General features: G+C 41.0%; 1 protein-coding gene across 1 annotated transcript in view; it reads right to left on the reverse strand.

The window, feature by feature from the left end:
- Positions 1–23,176, reverse strand: part of GAD2 (glutamate decarboxylase 2) — an 84,592-nt gene that overhangs the window by 46,220 nt on the left and 15,196 nt on the right. The window contains exon 8 of the mRNA XM_040451180.1: positions 12,203–12,282. Coding sequence (XP_040307114.1) covers positions 12,203–12,282 — 80 coding nt within the window. The remainder of the gene's footprint in view (positions 1–12,202; positions 12,283–23,176) is intronic.

A 23,176-nucleotide genomic window follows, 5' to 3' on the forward strand; every position in this document is an offset into this window, starting at 1 on the left:
ATCAAACTCATAGAAGCAGAGAGTAGAATGGTGATTGCCAGGAGCTATTGAGTGGGAGAAATGGGGAAATGTTGCCCCAAGAGTAGAAACTTTCAGTTATAAGATGAGTAAGTTCTAGGGATCTAATATAAGTTCTAGTAAGTCTAATGATGACTTAATAATGTTATTTTGTATAGAGTTTGTTAAGAGAGTAGACATTAAGAGTTGTCACTACTCCCTTCCCCCCCACACACAAATGGTAACTGTGTGAGGTGATAGATATGTTAATTAGCTTGATTGTAATCATTTTACAATGTATGTATATATATATATATATCACAAATCATCATACTGTATACACTAAATATATCTAATTTTTATTTGTCAGTTATACTTCAGTAAGACTGGAAAAATATATCTTCAAAAAAGTAAAAATAAGCAAGTGAAATTATTTTTAAAAATGGGCAAAGGACTTAGACATTGCTCCAAAAAAGATGTACAAATGGCTAATAAGCACATGAAAAGGTATTTGACATCACTAATCATTAGAGAAATGCAAATCAATATCACAAGGAGATACTATCACACCCATTAGTGTGGCTACTATTAAAAAAAAACAAAACAGGGGTGCCTGGGTGGTTCAGTCAGTTGTGTCCGACTTTGGCTCAGGTCATGATCTCAGAGCTCATAAGTTCAAGCTCTGTGTTGGGCTCTGTGCTGACAGCTCAGAGCCTGGAGCCTGCTTCAGATTCTGTGTCTCCCTCTCTCTCTGCCCCTTCTCCACTCACGCTCTGTCTTTCTTCCTCAAAAATAAACATTAAAACAAACAAACAAACAAACAAACCAGAAAATAGCAAGTGTTGACAAGGATATGGAGAAATTGGAATGCTTGCACACAGTTGGTGGAAATGTCAAATAACGCAGCCACTATGGAAAACAGTATGTCAGTTCCTCAAAAAATTAAAAATACAATTACCATATTGTCTGCCAATTCCACTTCTGAGTATATGCCCAAAAGAATTAAAAGCAAGGCTCAAAGAGGTATTTGCATACACGTGGGCATAGCAGCATTATTCACAATAGCTAAGATGTGGAGGCATACCAAGTGGTACACACATACAATGAAATTTTATCATTCAGCCCTAGGAAGGAAGGAAATGCTGACATTTGCTACAACATGGATCATCATTGAGGATATTATGCTAAGTGAAATCAGTCAATCACAAAAGGACAAAAAAGATTCAGGTACCTAGAGTGGTCAAATTCATGGTGATAGAAAGTAGAAAGGTGGTTGCCAAGGGGTGGGAAGAGAGGGGGGATGGGAGGTTTTGGTTTAATGGATGTAGAGTTTCTGTTTTGCGAAGTGAAAAGAGTTTTGGAGATGGATAATGGTGATGGGTGCACAACAAAATGAATGTACTCCATTATCACTGAACTGTTGATTTAAAAATGGTTAGGATGGCAAATTTTAAGTGTATTTTACCACAATTTAAAAACTGGGGAAAAGGGGACAAAGGACCATGTTTAACCAGTAAACACTAGGAGCTGTCTTCTGAGTCCAAGTCCTGATTCTTCTTCACTTCCCAGCTAAGTGATCTTGGACATGATGTCCCTCTTCCAGGGTTAGGAGTCAAAGGGAGGAAGGTGGACTTACCATACTGCTGAGGACTATTGTGTACATAGAAACTCTTCACAAACTGTGTCAGCACCAGGTACGTGTGAGAGGATATACTCTTCTGTGTCTCTAATAAATGCATTAACTAGATCAATTGTATAAGGTGCTCAGGAGTCTGCCTGGCACATAATAAACACTCAGTAAGTGTCGGCAATTATTATTTTATAATCCTTCCTGATATAGGACATAATGAAGTGCATACACCTCTAGCACCTCTGGATTCTCTGCATGTAAACCCATAGGAAATATGACACTCAGAGGGCTTACCCCAGCCCTGCTCAGTAGTAATTGATTCAAGGTCTCTGTGAAATCTATCCTATCACAGTGCACTCAATAGCTCCCTGGGGATCTGAAAGAGTTAATTAGCTTCCCTAACTGCCTTCAGACACTGGCCACAAGTCAGCTAATTTAATAAAAGAGTATAATGACCCCAGATTATTTACATTTTCAATTGTTTAAATCAACAGAATGATAAAGTGTGGTACTTAATAAGCACAAGGAAATGTTATCTAACTGTAATTTATAAAGCTGAGAGATGTGTGAAAATAAAAAACTAAAATTTATACAAAAACATAAGCGTTCACTTTGTGGTATACAAGTATTCATCATAATACCTAACAGAAATCTTGAATTACAAGGATGGCCAGTAACTCCTCTAGTCCTCTGCCAACCAGGTATCACCTGTCTTGCTCAGATTTGTTTTCTATAAGGTTTTACAACAATTTAGATAATTTAAAGGAAACCCTGAAGGGAGGAATAAGAGATGGAAAAATGGGGAGAGAGTGCTAGAGAGAATTAATTTCTTTAAAATTTTTATTAAAAAGTTTATTCATTTATTTTGAGAGAGAGAGAGAGAGAGAGAGAGAGAGAGAATCCTAAGCAGGCTCTTCACCATCAGCACAGAGCCCCATGAGGGATTAGAACTCATGAACTGCGAGATCATGACCTGAGCTGAAACCAAGAGTCAGATGCTTAACTGACTGAGCCACCCAGGCACCACTAGAGAGAATTAATTTCTAAATGCACCTATGAGTCCATACTCATGGTAAATACACACACACACACACACACACGCACACATACACACATACACACATACACACACAGAGTGAGGAGAGGTCTTCCTTATAGTAGAATGACAGGAACTGATAAATAGAGAAGGAGTGATGGAGTTAGAACACCACTGTTTTGCAACCATCATAGTCATAATTCGGGCAAGAACCTTCAATGGATGCTACATTAGTGAGTGAATGTTTCAGGAGGAGCTGAATATTTATATTGTCGTGAAGCACCTCCTAGAAGATAACCTGCAAAGTAAGAATAGTCATTTTGCAGGGGAGAAATCTGGCAGACACTACCCTAAGCTGACATTACTAATAACATGACAAACCTCCTGAGGAGGAACAATTGAGAAGACAAGGGTCACCCCCCCTGGAATTCCTGCCTAAAATGCATTGCTTGGATCTAACCATGAGGCAATATGAGACAAACCCAAATTAAGAAATATTCTTCTAAATAAATATGCTCTTCAAAAATACCAATATCATGAAAGACAAAGGAAGAATGAGGAAACATTCCAGATTAAAGGAAACTAAAGACACATGACAACTGAATGTAATGTGCGATCTTGGACTGGGAATAAATAGCTCTAAAGAATATTATTGGGGCAACTGATGAAATTTGAATAAGGTATATTGATTAATAATTGTCTTGTGTCAAGGGCAGATCTCCTGATTTTGATCATTGTACTATGGTTATGTAAGTGAGTATCTTTGTTCTTAGGAAATGCACATTGAAGTATTAAGGGGCAAAGCGGCCTGATGTCTGCATGGAATTCTTAAATGGTTCAGAAAAATCTGTATCTATAATATACATATAATTTATATTTGTAATATTAAAATATTTATTACATTCAAGATATAATATTGAATTATATACATGGAGAGAAACAGAACTCTAAAGCATGCATACTGAAACTTTAAATGGATTAAAGACCTAAATGTGAAACCTGAAACCACTCTGACATTAACCATAGCACCTTTTTCTAGATATGTCTCCTAAGGCAAAGGAAACAAAAGTGAAAATAAACTTTTGGGACTACAACAAAATAAGAAACTTTTACACAGCAAAGGAAACCATCAACAAAACAAAGAGACAACCTACTGAATGGGAGAAGATATTTTCAAATGACACATCCACTAAGGGGTTGGTACCCAAAATATAAAAAGAACTTAGATAATTCAATACAAAAAGATCAAATAATCTAATTAAAAATGGGCAGAGGATCCGAACAGATGCTTTTTCAAAGAAGACATAGAGATGGCCAACAGATACATGAAAAGATGCTCAACACCACTCATCATCAGGGAAATGTAAGTCAAAACCACAATGAGATACAACCTTATAGCCATTAGAATGGCTAAAATCAAAATGACAAGGAAGAACAAGGGTTGATGAGGATGTGGAGAAAAACGAACCCTCAATTACTGTTGGTGGGATGCAAACTGGTGCAGCCACTGTGAAAGACAGTATGGACGTTCCTCAAAAAATTAAAAAGAGAAATACCATATGATCATATGATCAAATAATTCCACTACTAGGTATAAGGAAAATGTGATACACACACACACACACACACACACACACAGTGTGTAAGCCCAGGGCTTTGCCCCTCCCCCACTCACAGGTCCCTAATCTTTCCCTTGTCCTTCCAGAGCCTGTTTTCTCTCCTGTTTTCTCTCTCTTGCTTCATTCTAGTTGTATAATGTAAGATAACAGCAGAGCTCTTATGAGTTCTGCAGAGAAAGACCCTAAACAATTTTAGCCAAAGGAATAAGGAACTCACAAGAGAAATTAACTTCTATTTTATCCCTTCTTTTCATGTAATTCACATTTTTTCTCCTTAGCAGGTCCTTCATCTCACAGTGAAATATGCCTTAAGCACCCTCCTTAAAACAATGAAACCAAAAACCATCCTGAATTTAATACCTGCTCCAGCTTCTATCCTCCCTACCTCCCTTCATGGCTCAACCTCTAGAGAGGCTGTCTATATCTGTTCACTCTTCCCTCCCCTCCACCCGCCCTTCACCCACTGCAAACTGCCTTTTGCCCTCACCCCTCTATTGATTTTTTTTCATGTTTATTTATTTTTGAGAGAGAGAGAGAGACAGAGCATGAGTGGAGGAGGGGCAGAGAGAGACACACACACAGAATCTGAAGCAGGCTCCAGGCTCTGAGCTGTCAGCACAGAGCCCGATGTGGGGCTTGAACTCACAATCTGTGAGATCATGACCTCAGCCGAAGTCAGAGGCTTAACCGACTGAGGCACCCAGGTGCCTCACCCCTCTATTGAAACTACTCTTACCAAAATCACCAGCTACCTCCTCATAAGTAAAGCTGATGGGCAGCTGTTGACCCTCAATTTCATCTATTGGTAGCATTTGAGGCCGTTAACCACTTCTTCTAGAAAGATTCTCATGGCCCTCATGGCCCCCATTCCTGATTCTGCTCTAACAACTCTGGCTGTTCCTTCTCAGTCTCCACTGCAAGACTCCCATAAGTCTGCTTATCCCTGAAATGTAGGTGCTACTTAGAGTTCTTTCCTAGGCCCACTCTGTGTGGCTTCCATTGTGTAATTTCAGAGCTTCAGGCTCATATTTCAGAATGCCTATCTGAATCCTCACTTGGCCATCTTATAAGCTCTGCAAACTCGACATATTCAAACTTGAACTTTTCACTTTGGCCAGGGTTCCTTATCTCAGAGAACAGCACCCCACGGACTTAGCTGACAAGCCAGAAGGCTGTCGTTCATCCTTGATTCTTCTTTCAACCTGCATCCCAACCAGTCAATAATTCCTATTAATTCCAGCATTCATTCCAGCTGACATCAGGTCAGCACCATTCAGCATCAACTCATATCACTGCCGCAGCTACCAGCTTCCAGCCTCCAACCTACAATTCACTCTGTATTTAAAATGATCTTTCTAATGGTAAAATATGATGTCACTTTGCTGCTCAAAACCCTTCGGTGACATCTCATGTCTTCAAGCTAAAGTCGAAACATGCCTCATAGAATCCTTCATGATGAGGACATTCTGACCATTTCTCCCCAGAACTTCTTTTCAGTTCCTTGGGCAAGCCAACTTCCCTCACATCCATGACTTGGCATGTGCTGTGGCCTCTGCCTGGAACATTCTTTCCTCTTCACTAGCTAATTCCCATCATCCTCCCTCTGGATGTAGAATTACATGTGAATCCATAGCAACCTGTACTTGCCCTCACACAGCACATACCTTTCTCAAGTGTTATCCCATGTTCCCAAGTCTGCCTTTGCACACTAGACTAAGTTTTGTAGCATCTGTGACTATGTCTACCTTGTTCGCGACTGTGTTTCCAGTCAAGGCCACTGCCTACATCCAAAGAAGCCTCTCATAAAGCTCCCACATCTATCATATGGGAACTCTGTATAGAAGTTTTCTCCCCTCTGCTGTCTGAACTCTTGGGAAACATCTGTTTGTTTAGTGGCCTAATCCAATTCTAAAATATCACTCACTCCTCTTTCACAAAGATTTATTTTTCTCTAGATATTAACTCATACTTTTCTTCTCTATCCTTAGACACCATCAATGAAGCACTAATTTGGATCCCAGAAAAATATTAGACCTAATCACACTAAAGTAAAAATCCATTAATCTCAATACTGTGAAGATTCAACTTTTTGGTTATAAGGAAAAAGAGCTCTTAAACTAGATCTTAGGAAATCAAGGATGCATCTAGCACATTTTCCTCTTTTGAATTTAACAATTTTTACAAAAATAGAGCACTCTTCGCATTCAAATGTAAGACATGGTGAAATGCAGTTTTCCATTGCCTTACTTTACTTATTAGAGTAATAACAAAGTTAAATATGCTTTTTGATTTTTATCTCTGAAAGAACCTTTTCCAAATAAATGAAGATTTATTATGTAGTTCTCTTTATTTGAGTTTTAACTGAGAACCATGTTTCACTTTGAATGGGTTACCAAACTGAGCCCCTGTGATTACTAATTAAGAGACAGTATCTTGCAGTATTTTCTTCCATATGTGGCTTTGGGCTTGTTGTTAGAAAGGCACAGGGGTGCCTGGGTGGCTCAGTCAGTTGAGTGTCTGACTCTGGCTCAGGTCATGATCTCATGCTCCATGGGTTTGAGCCCCACGTCAGGTTCTGTGCTGACAGCTCAGAGCCTGGAGCCTGCTTTGGATTCTGTGTCTCCCTCTCTCTCTGCCCCTCCCTCGATTGCACTCTGTCTCTCTCTCTCTCTCTCAAAAATAAATAAACATGAAAAAAAAATTGAAAAAAAAAAAAGAAAGAAAGGCACAGACCACTCTCCACTAGGACATTTTGCTTCATTGTGAGCTTGCTACTAAGTCAACTGTCTGCCGAGAACAAGATAAAACCTATCACCCCCTCCACTGACAGACTAACATGCAGAGTCAGAGTAACTGTAAGAAATGAATGTCTTCCAGAGCAGGTCCAGGTTCATGTTTTGCAAAACCTGGATGAACTTTGCAAAGCACATTAGGAGAAACGAGAATGCAGATACACACTTTGTCAGTCTCAAGTGATTTTCTGAACTGCACATCTGACTTTCACAAGGAGGGGAAAGAATAAAAACAAAATGGCTGCCAAGCATGTTTTAACTGATTCCGACTGGAAGGGTGGTTACTGTCTAGTCGGGATGACTGGAATGACTGTCCAAAGCCTGCTCCTTGGCTCCTGACCCCAACACTTCAATTGCATTTAATCCATTAGGCCACGCTCTGTCTTAAACTCATTCCGTAGAGATGATATGAATTATCTATATAGAATTAAAGACTGCATTTCACTACCAACACAGCTTTGAGTTTTCCCCCCAACATGCTCTCATACAATACTGCTAGGAGAATAAACTGGCAAAACCTTTGAAAGGCAATATGGTCTGATGTATCACTTTCCTTAAGAATATTTATATAATTTCAGTTAGCAACTGTACTAAGAAATAATCATAAATAGAGAAGTCCTGGGCACATAAGAATATTCACTGAAGGATAGAAAGGTTATTTATAACAGCAACACCAGAAACGAGGAAATGAACACGAGGGGAGTAATATTTTGTGCTTGCTTTCTACTACATATAATTTTTAGCATTTTACATTTGTGAAAACATTTAATCTTCGTAACAACCCTATGAAGCAGGGCCTTTCCTTTTTCCTTTTTTCAGATAAGAAAAGTGAGACAGATAAGGATCTGCCCAAGCTGGTGCTGGAGCTGAGATAGGAAGGATAGGGGTCAAAACAGTCCAGCTCTGGAGTCTGCCCTTCAAAGTACTATCACTTCTGTGCTTTCTCACATAGTCACTCCTCACATATTATGTAGTTAAGCATGTTTGTAATAAAGTGGAGAAATGCTTATCATGTCTAGCTAGGAAAAGAAACGTAACCACAAATATGTAAATTAAAAAAGGAAAAGAGGGGCACACCTGGGTGGATCAGTCGGTTAATTGTCTGACTCTAGATATCGACTCCTGATTTCGGCTCAGGTCATGATCTCACAGTTTGTGAGATCAAGCCCTGCATCAAGCTCTGCACTGACAGTGCAGAACCTGCTTGGGATTCTCTCTCTCTCCCTCTCTCTTTACTCCTCCCCTGCTTGCTCTCTGTCTCTCAAAATAAATAAATAAATAAACATTAAAAACCTTTAAGAAAAAGAAAAAAAACCCCACACCTCTATGGTTTGAAAAAGATATTCAAGGTTTTGACACAAATATGGAATTAGTGATAATCTTTGGGTGGTGGAATTACAATTTTTCCCTGTTATTTTGTATTTTTAAATTATTTTTTGACGTTTATTTACTTTTGAAACAGAGCATGAACGGGGGAGAGTCAGAGAGAGAGGGAGACACAGAATCTGAAACAGGCTCCAGGCTCTGAGCTGCCAGCACAGAGCCCGACGCAGGGCTCGAACTCACAGACCGCGAGATCATGACCTGAGCCGACCGAAGTCAGACGCTTAGCGGACTGAGCCACCCAGGCGCCCCATTATTTTGTATTTTTTAAAGTAAGCATGTATTTCCTTTCAGATGGTAAAAATGATCACTTAGTCCTCTTTAAAGCTCTCATGTGCTTCCTACTCCCACTCACCTTTCCCTCTACCTGCTGACCTTGAACGACACAGGTTTGAACTGTGCAGGTCCATTTATGTGGGTATTTTTTCATAAATACAGTACAATACAATAAATGTATTTTACTTCTGATTTTTTTAAATGTTTATTTGTTTTTGAGAGAGAAAGAGAGACAGAGAGGCTGTGAGCAGGGGAGGGGCAGAGAGAGAGGGAGGCACAGAATCTGAAGCAGGCTCCAGGCTCTGAGCTCTAAGCTGTTAGCACAGAGCCTGACATGGGGCTTGAACTCCTGAACCGTGAGATCATGACCTGAGCCAAAGTCAGATGCTTAACCAACTGAGCCACTCAGGTGCCCCTCCTTCTGATTTTGTTAATGATATTTTCTTTTCTCTAGCTTACTTTATGGAAAGAATATAGTATGTAATACATACAACACAAAATATGTGTTGACTGTTTATGTTATTGGTAAGGCTTCTGGTCAACAGTAGGCTCTCAGTAGTTTAGTTTTTGGGATGTCAAAAGTTATATGTAAATTCGACGGCACAGGATGGTGGTGGGGGTCAGTGCCCCTTGACCCCCATGTTTTCAAGGATCAATTGTATTTCCTTCCTCCTTGCTTCACTTCATACTTCCACTGCAAATTTTTTTTCCTCCTGGGCCTCATTTCTCCCATCTCTTATTTCTTATCTTTTTTTCTTTCTTCTCCTTCTTATTCTTCTTCCTGTGTTGCTCTCTCCTCCCTTCCCCATCCATCCCATAAGTCTCATGAGTAGAAGGAGAAAAAGTCCCCATAGCCCTAACTTCCTAATGGCCCTTTCCCTCTGTACCCTCCTGATGGGTATATGTAAGGGGAAGGGAGGTTGCAGGGTATTTTGTGATAAAAACCAATAATTTTTAACATTATGTTTTAGTTTTTCTAGTGGCTTCTAAAATTGCTGATATAAAATTCTTTGATGTGAAAATGTGAGGTCACTTGGCTAGTCACTGATTCTTGACCCCACTGGTTTCCCAGCATTCTCTGCTTTCTGCTCCTTTCTCTGCTGCTGGTGAATGATAGGCACCTTTTGGCGTTTCTTCCCGGCAGCCCTGTCTGTGTTCCCTGTTCCTGCAACATTCTTGTTTTTCTTCTTGCTCTTCCTTCTTCCAGGCCTGCACTTCTCTTTGGACCATGATGCTGCCCTCAGTCAGTAGTCCTCAGGCCACGCTTTGGCTCCCGGAGATGCCTGGTTGGCTGGTTTCATTGACTCACTCCAAGGCCCCTTGCATTGTTAAAACCTGAATCTGACAGGAGTAGATGCGGTAATATCGATGCCTTGAGGAGTGAAGGGTTCCCTCTGTTCTCCCAGGTCATCTGCCAGACCACTGGGATTCAAGTCAAGAACACCTGCTGACCAGGCTGGCTTAGAAGACTGAGTGGGTCAGGTAATTAGGGCCTGTCTAGATGATTCTTCCTCAGACTCTAGGCTCCTTTTAAGAGTTGGCTACAGATTTTAGTATGTGTGCTGCCGAAGCGAGCATAAAAGTTGGCTACCAATTGAGAAAAATGTTAGTCACCTAAAGTTTTATTCCCAGTTAGCAGGTTTTGCTAACTTTCCAGTGCCAGTTTTCTTCTTAAATCTCGGTTCTCAAGTACCTTATAGTATTGGCAGTCTCAAAAATATAAGCACTTTTTGGGGCACCTGGGTGACCCAGTCAGTTAAGCAGCCAACATTTGATTTTGGCTCAGGTCATAATCTCAAGATTCATGAGTTCAAGCCCCACATTGGGGGCTTGAGATTCTCTCCCTCTCCTTCTCTTTCTGCCTCTCCCCCACTCATGCACTCTTTCTCTCCCTCTCTGTCCCTCCCACTCAAAAAAAAACACCACAAAACTTGAAAAAATCTTCAGATTATATATATATATATATATATATATATATATATATATATATATATATATCCTTCCTCAAAATGTGCTTGCCTGGCTCCATTCCTCATAATAATTTCCCACCCATCGTATTGCTAGAGCTTCATGACCAGCCTCACTGACCTAGGTCTCTCCTGTTCCTGCTTCCTGAAGGATGATTTCGATCATGCTCTTCTCAGATAAAAATGCTTTCGGGTTACCTTTATTACTGACCCAACAAACTCAAATGCTAAGTTTAGCATTCCCCTCACCACCCCCATAACAAGGAAAAAAAATCACTTTTTCTGTTTGTAAAAGTAACATGTATTCATTGTAAGCAGTCAAATAAGGTCAGGCAAGACATAAAGGTGTGAACAAGAAAGTGGCAATCCCTTGTATTTTTCCCTCCCAGAGAGAGAGGTGTCATTAATCAGTTTGTTTTGTTGAGCTTTCAAAATCCCACATGGCCCACTGGATTCACCATGGCTGTCTGTCCCCAATGCCTCTGGTCAGGCCCCGTTCCTCAAGCCCCACAAGCTGACTCCTACTTCTGGGGCTTTGCTGGTGGTGTTCAGTCCTCTGCAATGGCCCCCATCTTCCCCTCCCCCCATCCACTTCATCCCTAGCATTGAAAATCTTTTGAAAGCACAAGTTCTCCTTGCTGCATGGAGCCTTCCAAGCCTTACCAATGTACAGAGTATGTACTCTGTGCCACATGATTCAACCATAAAACTGTCTCCTGCTGGTGTGACCCCATCTCTCCTAGATCATATACTGTCAGGGAACCAGGATTATACCTTATGCTTTTTGAAGCCTCATGATATGGTGGGCAATCACAAATGTCTGTCTAATAAATACTTATGAAAAAATAAATGGTTGAGTAGCTTCCTTCTAATTTAGTGAAATGTCTTAATTCTTTGGAGACTACATTTAATTTTTTATAGGTTACAGACCTATAGGCTAGTGAAAATGTACATGGATATAGTGGAAAGGCCTTTTAAGCTCCCTACATCTATTTCCAGAATACCTATGACATTTGTGTGCCTATTAAGGCAGGGATTTTCCTTATGAGAATCCTTTGGTTCCAGCACAGAGTGGATGAGTTGCTGGGGCATCATTTACTTCTTGCTCACTAAACTGTCCCTCCTTCTGTAATCAGTCCATCAAGTTCACACAATCGTGGCACCTAGAATGATGATACGTCCATAAATCAGTGCTCAAACTGCTGGTTGTTGCTTAAGTGCCCAGGTGATGAATGTCCTTCTGCACCTTCTTGGTGCAGAATATTTTGAATGATTTAACAAAGGTTCCAATTCAGTCAAGGGCCGTGAAACGCTCCACAGCGTTGAGGAACAACATCCCAGGACTCCAAGCAAGAGCCCATGTGAAAAAGAAACAGCGAAACATAAGCAGGGATAGAGGTAGGTTTGCTGCCCCCCCAGCCAATGCCTATTTTTGGACTAAAAGATAATACATGTGGAAGTTGCAAATTGCCAACCAACAAGGGTTGCAGATTCGCACTCACCTCTCATCGCATTTAATCAGAATCACGCTGTCTGTTCCAATCCCCAGAGCTGCAGCTCCCTTCTTGAGAGAAAAATGACTCTAAAAAAAAACAACATTTATAATTAGTTGTGTGTAAATTCAAGATCCATTCCCTCAGCTGTTTTTTTTTCTCCTTTTATTTTTAATCTCCCTCAAAAACCTCGCTTGCTGAGAGAAGATGGCATCCTTCCATTGAGGTTTGTTTTTTTAACCTGTGGTGAAAGGCACATAACATAGAATTTACCACCGTAACCATTTGTAAGTATACAGTTCAGCGGCCTTAGGTACATTTATGTAACTGTGCAACCATCATAAACCATCCATCTCCGGAATTCCTTTCATCTTGCAAAAGTGAAATTCTGTACTCATTACACAATAATTCCTCATTCCTCCCTCCCTCAGCCCCTGGCAACCACCACTGTACTTTCTGTCTCTATGAATTTGACTACCTTTGGTGCCTCATGTAAGTGGAACCATATAGTATTTGTTAGTTTGTGACTGGCCTATTTCACTCAGCATAGTCGTCCTCAAATTTCATCCATGTTGCAGCCTGTGCCAGAGTCTCCTTGTCTGTCCATTCATCCATCAGTGGATACTTGGGCTGCTTCCACCATTTGGCCATTGGGGATAATGGTGCTATGAACATGGGTGTACAAATATCCCTTTGAGCCCTGCTTTTAATTCTTTTGGGTATAAACCCAGAAATGGAATTGCTGGGTCAATGGTAATTCTATTTTTGAGGAATTGCCATACTATTTTTCATAGCAGCTGCCCCATTTTACATCCCCACCAGTAGTTCCCAATGGTTCCAAATTCTCCCCAAACTTGCCGATAGTTATTATTTTCTGTTTTTTGGTAATAGTCATTCAAATGGGGGGGAGCGGTATCTCATTATAGGTTTCAATTTGTATTTCCTTAATGATTACTGATGTGGAATGTTTTGTGTGCTTATTGGCACACATTGTACATTGTCTTTAAAGAAATGCATATGCCAGTCTTTTGCCCATTTTTGAACAGGTTGTTTTGTGGTGGTTGTTGTTGAATTCATTCGAGTTTTTCTTCTTTCTTTCTTTCTTTCTTTCTTTCTTTCTTTCTTTCTCTCTCTCTCTCTTTCTTCTTCTTTTTTTTTTTTTAGAGAGAGAGAGAGAACATGGGCAAGCAGGGGAGGGGCAGAGGGAAAGAAGGAGAGAGAGAATCCCAAGCAGGCTCCATACCTAGCACAGAGCCCAACATAGGGCTCAATATCATGACTATGAGATCATGACCTGAGCCAAAATCAAGTCAGACGCTCAACCAACTGAGCCACCCAGGGGCCCCTCACTTGAGTTTCTGAGTGAAGATAATAAGACCCTGGAAATTATAAATGGACCTGCTACCCCAATAGACAATAATCCAAACCAATTTTATATATAAGGCATAAAAACAAGTCAACTGACTCCAGGAACTATGTATAATATGGCTTCCAGGCTTATATTTTCCTACCAAGAGATTACACTCAGTGTCTCTCAAGTTCAGTGAAATTGTGGGCACTCAAGAGAAGAAGTTGGCCTTAAATCCAGCACTCTTTACCCCAGACTTGGCGCAGGAACTAGTTGCTGTATAGGCAAACTCTCATCCTGAGGCAGGAGCAAGGAAAAAGCATCAGTCACTGGCTTGAGGAGGATAGTGTGCAGAAAAGGCCACACTGACAAGCCACTGCCAGATCTTTGTTTGTGCTTTTGGTTATTGATCGAGGGTAGGATTCTGAATCTCAATGGCTGTAATCACAGGGCAATTTGGAAAACTGAGAGAGGCTAACCTAAGCCCAGCTGTATGGCATCTGCCCAGCAGCCTCTTACTATTAACTACACATCATTAAGCTGTCCGAAAGGAGAGCTGCTTCCTCAATTTACATCTCCAAAGGGTTGCTGACTGGAATTTTAAGTTAGAGTTTGGAGTGTACTCTCTCTGAATGCCCACTTTTGACTCATCTGAATTTTTATATATGCAGCATAGGAACTATTAACATATATATTTTTAGGGGGTGTGTCTAATAAGCAAGAAGCAATCACATTGATAACAGCAGCAAATAATGTAAACCAATAAATGAGGCCCTGGACAGAGGAGTTTAAAAGGCCCAGTGTACCCAAGGAGTAATGACAAAGGGCCATTAGCCTCATTTGACAATCAGAAAGACAAAGTAGACAGTCGTTACCAAGATACCTGGGAACTAGGAGAGAAAGCTTGACTGGGTTTGTAAAGATGCATGACTCCCCCAACAACACAAAAAAGTGTTCTCTCTTGCATCGTTAGCAGATCCCTGGGTGACCCCCAGAAGAAAGAGCTCAGGGGGAAATGGCACAGAACAGAGGGACCAGCTGCCCACTGAGCAAGCACAAGCCACTCAAATGAAGCCCCTCAGTGAAGGAGCTCCTAAGCACTGTTAAAACCAAACACAAATGGTGACCAGACTTGAAAATTTCCTGAGCAGACAATCAGTTTAGTGCTACAAGCAGAGCTTAATTTAGCTTATTTTGCATGACAAGTGAGGCTAACAACTCGGGTCACATCTTGCTTCTGCCTCTGAAAATCATAACAGAAACTTAAATTGTTCCCCCAAATTGATATGAGGTAACCACTAGGCAATGCTCTTTCATTTCAGAGAATTCTAATACTGTTCCCAGTCACTGTGAAGAGTCAACAGTCACTGCTGCCATACTATATAAACTGCTTGTAACAATATACTCAGAGTCTCATACCCTCTTTTGGTTTGAGCGCTCTGGGTTTGCAAAGTCTCTTTTTGGTGTGTGCACAATAAACTTCCACTAATTACTACTACCTCAGTGATTCCTTGGTTTTACTTTTATTTTTGTTTTTGTTTTTTCCTAAACCTTTGATAGTACTAAACTGCCAAATGGCAAATTGGGGCTAAGTAAGAGATCTGGTGCACCTGGTCAATGAGAGGAAGTAGTCTTGTCTGTTTTTTAATGAGAAAGAATAGGGATTCTCAAATGAGGGGCAATTACCTAGGATAATTGATCACTCTAGCAAATGCCACACACTTAAAGAAAAAACACATGCCCAAATAGAAGGCTTCAAGATGGGGAACGAAAAGGGATATGAGGCATGAAAAAGAAGATTAGGTACCAAACACTGAGCCTGTTTACATTTTCAGGAAAGAGAGCAGGGAAATCACTAGATGTTATCCACAAATAGCAAGGGACCATGGAGAGCAAGGAGCCAAAGGAAAAAAAAAAAAGACACTACCTAATGAGGAAGAAACAGTGAAAACAGCTTAAATGGCACATCTCCGTGCTGGTGAGAACACATGGGGAGTCATTTTTAATCCTTGGCACCATGTTTAATGGACCTACTTGTTGATGAACCACAGCAGAGCAGCATGCTGGGAGCTGAGGAGCCCAGAAACCAGGTGTTTGAAGAGAGCTCAGAGGATGCTTGTTCATGGGCAGAGGGCAACCAGGACATGTGGCATGGGTGGCCTTCATATCTGAAGGGCTGTGTCAAGGTAAGAGGAAAGGGACAGATGGTTCTGGGTGGCTTCAGAAGGTAAAGCTGTGAACAAAAATTGAAAGCTACAAGGATTCGGATGTGTCCCCAAATCATCAAGACTCTTGTGGTGATCAGTCATTCATCAACAGAATGGCTGGGGAATGAGTTAATGAATATCCCCCGTATCTCCTCCACCCTGATCTTGGAAAAATAATAGACTTGCTAGAATCTAGGGCTTATTTAGAACTATATCATATTTCTATTTGGGTAATAGATATTAAAACCCATCTGATTTTTATTTTTTTACAAAATGAAAATCCAAGATTGATGGGAGATTAACTTCTCTATCCTTTTTAAAAAAATCACAAGTAATCTAGATACAGGCTACATGATTCAGCTGATATTTAAAATATGTGCAAATAGGGGGGCCTGGGTGGCTCAGTCAGTTAAGCGTCCAACTCTTGATTTCAGCTCAGGTCATGATCTTGGTGTTCATGAGATTGAGCCCCACATAGGGCTCTGCACTGGGTGTGGAGCCTGCTTAAAATTCTCTGTCCCTCTGCCCCACTCCTACTCATGTGCACTCATGCACACTCTCTCTCTCAAAACAAAACAAAATAAAATAAATAAAATATGTGCAAGTAACCATGGGGTTGTATAGTTATAAAATAATTGTAATTAAAAAAATAAGCCAGCTTTCTGGGCTTGGGTAGGATAAGATTATCCAGAGTAAGAATGCGTGGGGGTGAGAGCCCACAGGCTGGGGCAGGGGCATGAGCTCCATCATTCCATCTAGCCCTATGACTAGAGGGTACGCATCAGCTCCTTCCTTCAGTAATGGGGACAATAAATCTTTTCTGTCTTTAGGGATGGTGGGAGAATAAGGTGAATAGGGAAAAGCTCTGAGACAAACCACTTCAGTCTCTTGACATGCTGGTTTCTCTCCCTCTATTACAATTTAGATAAGCAGCTTGGAAACCTGATTATAACTATGTCAAGCCATTGTTGGTCACATCCAAATTTTTCATGGAGACTCAGATTCAACTACTTAGTGGACCACGGGGTCTCAGGGAAAGCTTCTGCTAAGCTCACGGACACAAAGATTTTTAAAACAGCCCTCAGTCCCCTGCTACTTCCCCTATTTCATCACCTGCCTTGCCTCCTCTTGCTCTTTCTACTGCTAGCACTGACTGGTCTTCTTAGTCTTCTGTGAGCTCACGAAGCTTGTTCTTGCCTCTCAGCCTTTGTACTTGCCATTCCATTTCTTGGGCAATCCTTCCCTCAGACATTTATATGGCTCCCTCCCTCATTCGATGTAGGTCTCTGCCATATATCACCTCCACAAAGACCTTTTATGACCATCTTGTAATACAGCCCACTACTGCCCCATTCTCTTGTCAGCATGTGGCATTAAAGCAAATATTTATTAGTTTACTATCTGTCCCCTACTAGAACACAGGTTACACGAGGGCAAGGACTTTGCTGTAGTATATAGTTAACACGGATTTATCAAATTTGACCATATGCTCAGAGAACAAGTCCAGAAAAATGTCTACTATTTATTGACACAAATCTCTGGCCACAAATCCCAATATTGAGGTGTGGCTTTGGTGATTGGGGCCAGATGATGGTGGCCTAAATAGACCCCAACACCTCTAATCTAAAGCTCATTCTAAAAGCAAGTCCAGAGATCTTCCTGGCATCCATCCCAAAGGGCCCAAGATGGGGTCCTTCCCAAGCAGGAAGCTGCTGTAGGCCCTGATAGCCAGATCAGCCATTTTGGGAAGAAGCAACTCAAAACTTCAAACAAGGAAAGAAAAAGGACACACTAGGTTGGAAATGTCAGTTCTTGACTCTTCTGACATTCTGTCAAAAGCTCCATCTTCTATCTCTAAGGTCTATTCATTGTCCTTGGACTTGAACCCCTTTGTGAGTGGAGTAAATGAAGCATGTTTGAAGGAACACCAAACAGAGGTGGATGGGGGGCCTTACACAGCAGGACCCCCAACAAATATGTCGTGAAGCCCAACCTACAAAAGAGCTGAAATCTGCTTCGTTGACCCCTCCGCATGTTTTGGACACCACTCCCCGCTCAGCAATTACAGGAGCAACAGTCTTTCCCTTGTCCTCCTTTTTCTCCACACTCCTCCCATACACCTACTGGTTTGCCCCTATACATCCTGAGATTTGATGAAAATGATAGCCTTTTCTGCCTTAGACTGGGTCCTTGTCCTTGCTTCTACTCATCAAGTGGCCTTAAAAGAGCATCCTACTTTCTAAATCATCTGATTTACAAAGAAGCTTGTACTCTGTGAGACCACCTCATTGATTTCTAATTATAATGATTTGGAGGTTAGGGGATCACCCAACCACATTCTCAGAGACTCCATGTGATTCTGATGTGATATGGATCTGCATACAAGGCACCTCCGGGAAGCTGGTACCTTATCACTCATAGTTCTACAGTGTAAAGTCACCCATTGTGAGCTTGTGCTCTAAGTAAGTGCTAAAAGAAAAAAATAATAAGTATCGAGATTCAGTTGACATGAAAAGAGATCCAAGGATGACAGCTGGTGACAAATGTGAACATCAGCACTGAGCATGTATTCCCTTACAGTGATCACTCACTGTGGTCTCTGGGGCCCTGAGAAGTGTGACTATCCCCTCCGGACCCCTTCCTTTCCTTCCCCCACAGTACAATATATGCTCCCTGAGAGCAGGCACTGGGTCTGTTCTGTTCACTGTTGCCTCCCCAGTACCTGAGGCATTGCCTGGCACATATTGCACTGAGTGAATGAAGGAAGGTATAAAGAAAACATCCCACTGCCCCATGGTGCCCTTGTGCCTTGCTGACCCCTTCTTTTGTCTCTTATTGCAATGGAAAAACCCCAGGAGAGGCACTTAGGTTTTACGAATCATTTACAGGGCTCTCAGGCTCTTTCTTGACAGTAGGTTTTCATGGGATTGAGTAGAGGGAGAAAATGACACAGGGGTGATGATGCCCTGAAATGAACAGGAAGTAGGAATGCAGAGGCTAAAGGTAAACTGGTTTTAGCTCACAGTTTCACTTCCTGAAGTTCTGTCAGGTGAAGCTTCTAATGGGAGCATTACATGGGAGCTGTCTGTTTCCAAGCTGCCTGGGTCACCTTTAGTTTTTTTTAAACATAAAGGACATCTATTTTTTGAATTGAAGCCTCTCCTATAGTGTCTTTATGTGAAAACCATTTTTCTAAACAATTATGAGAATCATCTCCCTCCCAAAGTGGGCTGAGGCCATGAGGGGGCTCTGCAGAACACTGGTGACTAGTTGTAAAGAGTGGAGTGAGTTGTGCCCATTGCATAAAAGATCCCAGTACCTGTAATCTGATTTGAAGAACAGTTTTCCTAAATGCAATTATGCTGTTCCACCGAAATTCTTTCTGGAAGATCTTGTTGCACACAAGGAAATAAGAGAAATTTGGAATGAAGCTTGCAGTTTGGGCTTTCAAAGGATTCAGAGCTAGAGATATAAATTATTGAGCTAGAGTCTTAACTTCCCTCTAAACCTACTTTCAAGAAAGGACCTAAAACTCATCAGATTAATTTTTGCCAAGCTTTTCTATCACTGAAGATTTGGTGACAACGATGAGATTTCAGCAAAGGATGAGTATTGAACCAGCCAGTCTTTAAGATCCTTTCCAATTCTGAGATTTTGTGATTCCATATTATGGAGGAAAATAATCTTAGAACTCTTTGCTTATGTGCTATCTCTTATTTCAATTTAGTGGATATATTTACTACTTCTAATGTTCTTCATAGCAATATTATTTGTTTAATTCAGCCCTGTTCAAAATTTCAAGAAAACAGTTGGATTTGGACAAACAAAAATTTAATAGCTTGCCCTCCTTATCAGCATGGGAAAATTCTAGTCTGGGTTGGCATCCAGAAAAGAGACAGGTAGCTCTGTGGGTTACAAAAGAGAGAGACAGTGTGGATCATTTAGAAAACAAAAGATGACCCTTCCCTTCCTCAATGTGTGATGTTCTGGTTGGATGCTGGAAGACTTTCTTAATGTCATTTCTATCCCTATAGCTCTACACAGGTCCAAGTTTTAAACTCAGTGCTCAGACTAGAAGAAAAGTCAGTAACTGGCTCAATAGATTAGAAAATTATATTAGCACTAGAAGAACTAACATGGGGAAAACAGGATTTCAGAAAGGATGCTACCACGTGAATTTAGAGCAGCCAGCTAGAGTGGTGTAGAGATCACCCAACCCAGTATTTGAAAGAGCGGTACTGGGATTATCAGGAAACTGATACTCTAGATCTGACTCTGTCATTGACTGGCTGTGAAACCCTGGGCAAAGCATCTATCACCTCTGGGACTTGGTTTCCTCATCTACAAATAGTTTTTTTTTTAAGTTACCTAACATTTATATAGAGTTTCCTACATTACAGGAGCTGAGGTGACTGTTTTTTTTAATGTTTATTTTATTTTTGAGACAGAGAGAGAGAGAGAGTGAGCAGGGGACGGGCAGAGAGAAAGGGAGAGAGAGGATCTGGAGTGAGCTCTAGGTTGATGGTGGAGAGCCCAATGTGGAGCTTGAACTCATGAACTATGAGATTATGACCTGAGCTAAAGTTGGATGTTTAACTGACTGAGCCACCCAGGCACCCCATGGTGACTGCTTTATAAGGCTCTCATTTAAGTCTCCAAAAGTCTTGGGCCTTGGAAACTCTCAAATAACATGAAGAAAGATAATAATACTTAAAGCAGCTTCTGCCATAGCCATTGTTCTAACCCCCGCCCCCGCCCCTACTGGATCCACAAAGCAGCTCTTCTACTCATCCTTTCTCCCTGCAGGTAAGGGACTCAGGAAAGAACTTCCATGCAAAGATGGAAATTGTTTGGCCTGGAAAAAAAAAAAAAAGCATTTGAGACATAACTTGGTAATCTTCTGTCTTCAGCCTGTGGGGATCTATTTCTGGGGCTGGTGGAGACAAGGTGATTGTAAAACCTGAAAAGATGAAGGGAATATATGGCCTGGCCCGAAGCTGGAAGGAACTACACTAAGTGATGAATGGGATGGAATGGCCCTGAGGTTTAAAGCCCAAAGGAACTAGATATAGGGGTCACATTTACCTCTCAACCTGGAGCTTCAAGGGTAGGGCTCACTTTTAAGGGCTTATCTGAACAGAATGGTTTGGATCAAGAGTTCAGTAAGACATAGGAGTGCCTTAAGTGAACTCTGAAAGTCCCCTCCAGCCCAGGTCTATGAGATAATAAGGAAAGTCGCAGGGTATTTTTTGTTTTGGTAGGGGCAGTAACAATTTAGCATCATGTTCACATTAAGAAAAAGCACTTGGTGGAAATTTTATTTGGGAAAGTATTAAATTAAATATTAAATTAATTGATGAGATATGGCATACAAAATGTTGTTGCTGAATATTTTAATCTGGTTTCTACATTGGTAGTTGGGACAGGGAGCTCACTGACCTGGGGGTCAGGAAACCCATTTAATCCTGACTCTACTTGCAGCCTTTTCATTTAAAAAATGCTGATAACAGTCTTTGCTCTACCTGTCCTATGATATTGTTGTGTGAGTCAAATGAGTTAATGTATATTGCAAGTGTATTGGAAATTGTCAAATAGTTATCATATATAAGGTATCATACGCTAGATAAAGAGCTCATCTGGGGCACCTGGGTGTCTCAGTTGGCTAAGTGTCTGACTTCAGCTCAGGTCATGATCTCACAGTTCATGGGTTTGAGCCCCGCATTGGGCTCTGTGCTGACAGTTCAGAGCCTAAAGCCTGCTTTGGATTCTGTGTCTCCCTCTCTCTCTGTCCCTCCTCTGTTTGTGCTCTGTCTCTCAAAAAACAAATAAATGCTAAAAAGTTTTTTTTAAAAAGAAAGAAAAAGAGTTCATCTTGTCAAAAAATAAGCCTAGAGTTAGAACCAATTGGTATTTTAGGAAAGGTTCATAATTCAAATGTTCTTTCATAATTATATGCATGGATAGAGGTAAAGAAGGAGGAGGAAAAATTGAATGGTAATTGTACAGCTGAATCACCTTTCTTTTGCTTAGAAGTGAAGAAGTAGACTCTAAGTTTGCAATATCAAAAAAAAAAAGGCATAGCAAAATTATTCTTATACCACATGACCTGGGTTTTCTGGGCAAGGTTAAGTCAATTTCCATGAAACTTGAGCCAAGAAATTCATGCAGACACCAGACAGCATAGTACAGTTTGCTGGTCGACCAACCTCATTTCAGGTTGCGCAAACAGCATGGAAGCCAAAATAAAAAGATGCCCAATATAAGATCATTTGAATTTTTTGAGGCTGAGACCAGAGTAACATTTAACTATTTTGGGACACAATACCATAGGGAAATAGTAATTGGAAAAAATTATATCATGATTTTCTTTCCGTGGACAAGTTGAGAAAGGAAAATTATCTCATGGTGGGGTACTAGGCTTAACAGGTTGAATATGCCCTCCCTGAATAGATGTCCACATCCTAATCCCTAAAACTTAAGAATATGTTACCTTACATGGCAAAAGGAACTTTGTAGATGTGACTTAACTAAGACTCTTGAGATAGGAAATTGTCCTGGGTTATTTGGGTGGGCTCAATGTCATCACAAGGGTCTTTATAAAGGAAAGAAGAGAGAGTCAGAGTGAGGGAAGGTGATATGGTGACAAAAGCACAGGTGAGAGAGAAGAAGAGAGAGATTTGAAGATGTTTAACTGGTTTTGAAGTTGGAAGAAGTGTGGGGCGCCTGGGTGGCGTAGTCGGTTAAGCGTCCGACTTCAGCCAGGTCATGATCTCGCGGTCTGTGAGTTCGAGCCCCGCGTCGGGCTCTGGGCTGATGGCTCAGAGCCTGGAGCCTGTTTCCGATTCTGTGTCTCCCTCTCTCTCTGCCCCCACCCCCCGTTCATGCTCTGTCTCTCTCTGTCCCAAAAATAAATAAAAACGTTGAAAAAAAAAAAAAAAGAAATGAAGTTGGAAGAAGTGTCCATGAACCAAGGAAGGCAGCTGGCCTCTAGAAACTGGAAAAGGCAAGGAAACGGATTTTTCCCTTATGGTCTCCAGAAGGGACACAGTGTTACCTAACCCATTATAGATTTCTGACCTCCAGAATGATAAGATAATAAATTTATGTTGGCTTAATCCATTAAGTTTGTGGTAATTTGTTTTAGCAGCAATAGGAAGTAAAACACCAGGTAATTTGAGGCTGTGGACTTCTCTGCTAAATTTGACCTCTGTAAATTGAGGAAGGGCAAAACAAAATACTAAAACATGATTAAAAACAAGATGCTAAAGATCATTTGTTAACATAAATCACTAGTTTCCTTTGATTCCATGGCCACTGCTATAATTGTGAATTGTATTCACTGGCTTCCAGTCGTACTTGCCCTTTGTTTCCTTATTATGAACACACACACACACACACACACACACACACACACACACACACACACAC

The sequence above is a fragment of the Herpailurus yagouaroundi genome, unplaced genomic scaffold (genome assembly GCF_014898765.1).
Source record: "Herpailurus yagouaroundi ecotype Mexico unplaced genomic scaffold, PumYag 203, whole genome shotgun sequence".
NCBI classification, from domain to species: Eukaryota; Metazoa; Chordata; class Mammalia; order Carnivora; family Felidae; genus Herpailurus; species Herpailurus yagouaroundi.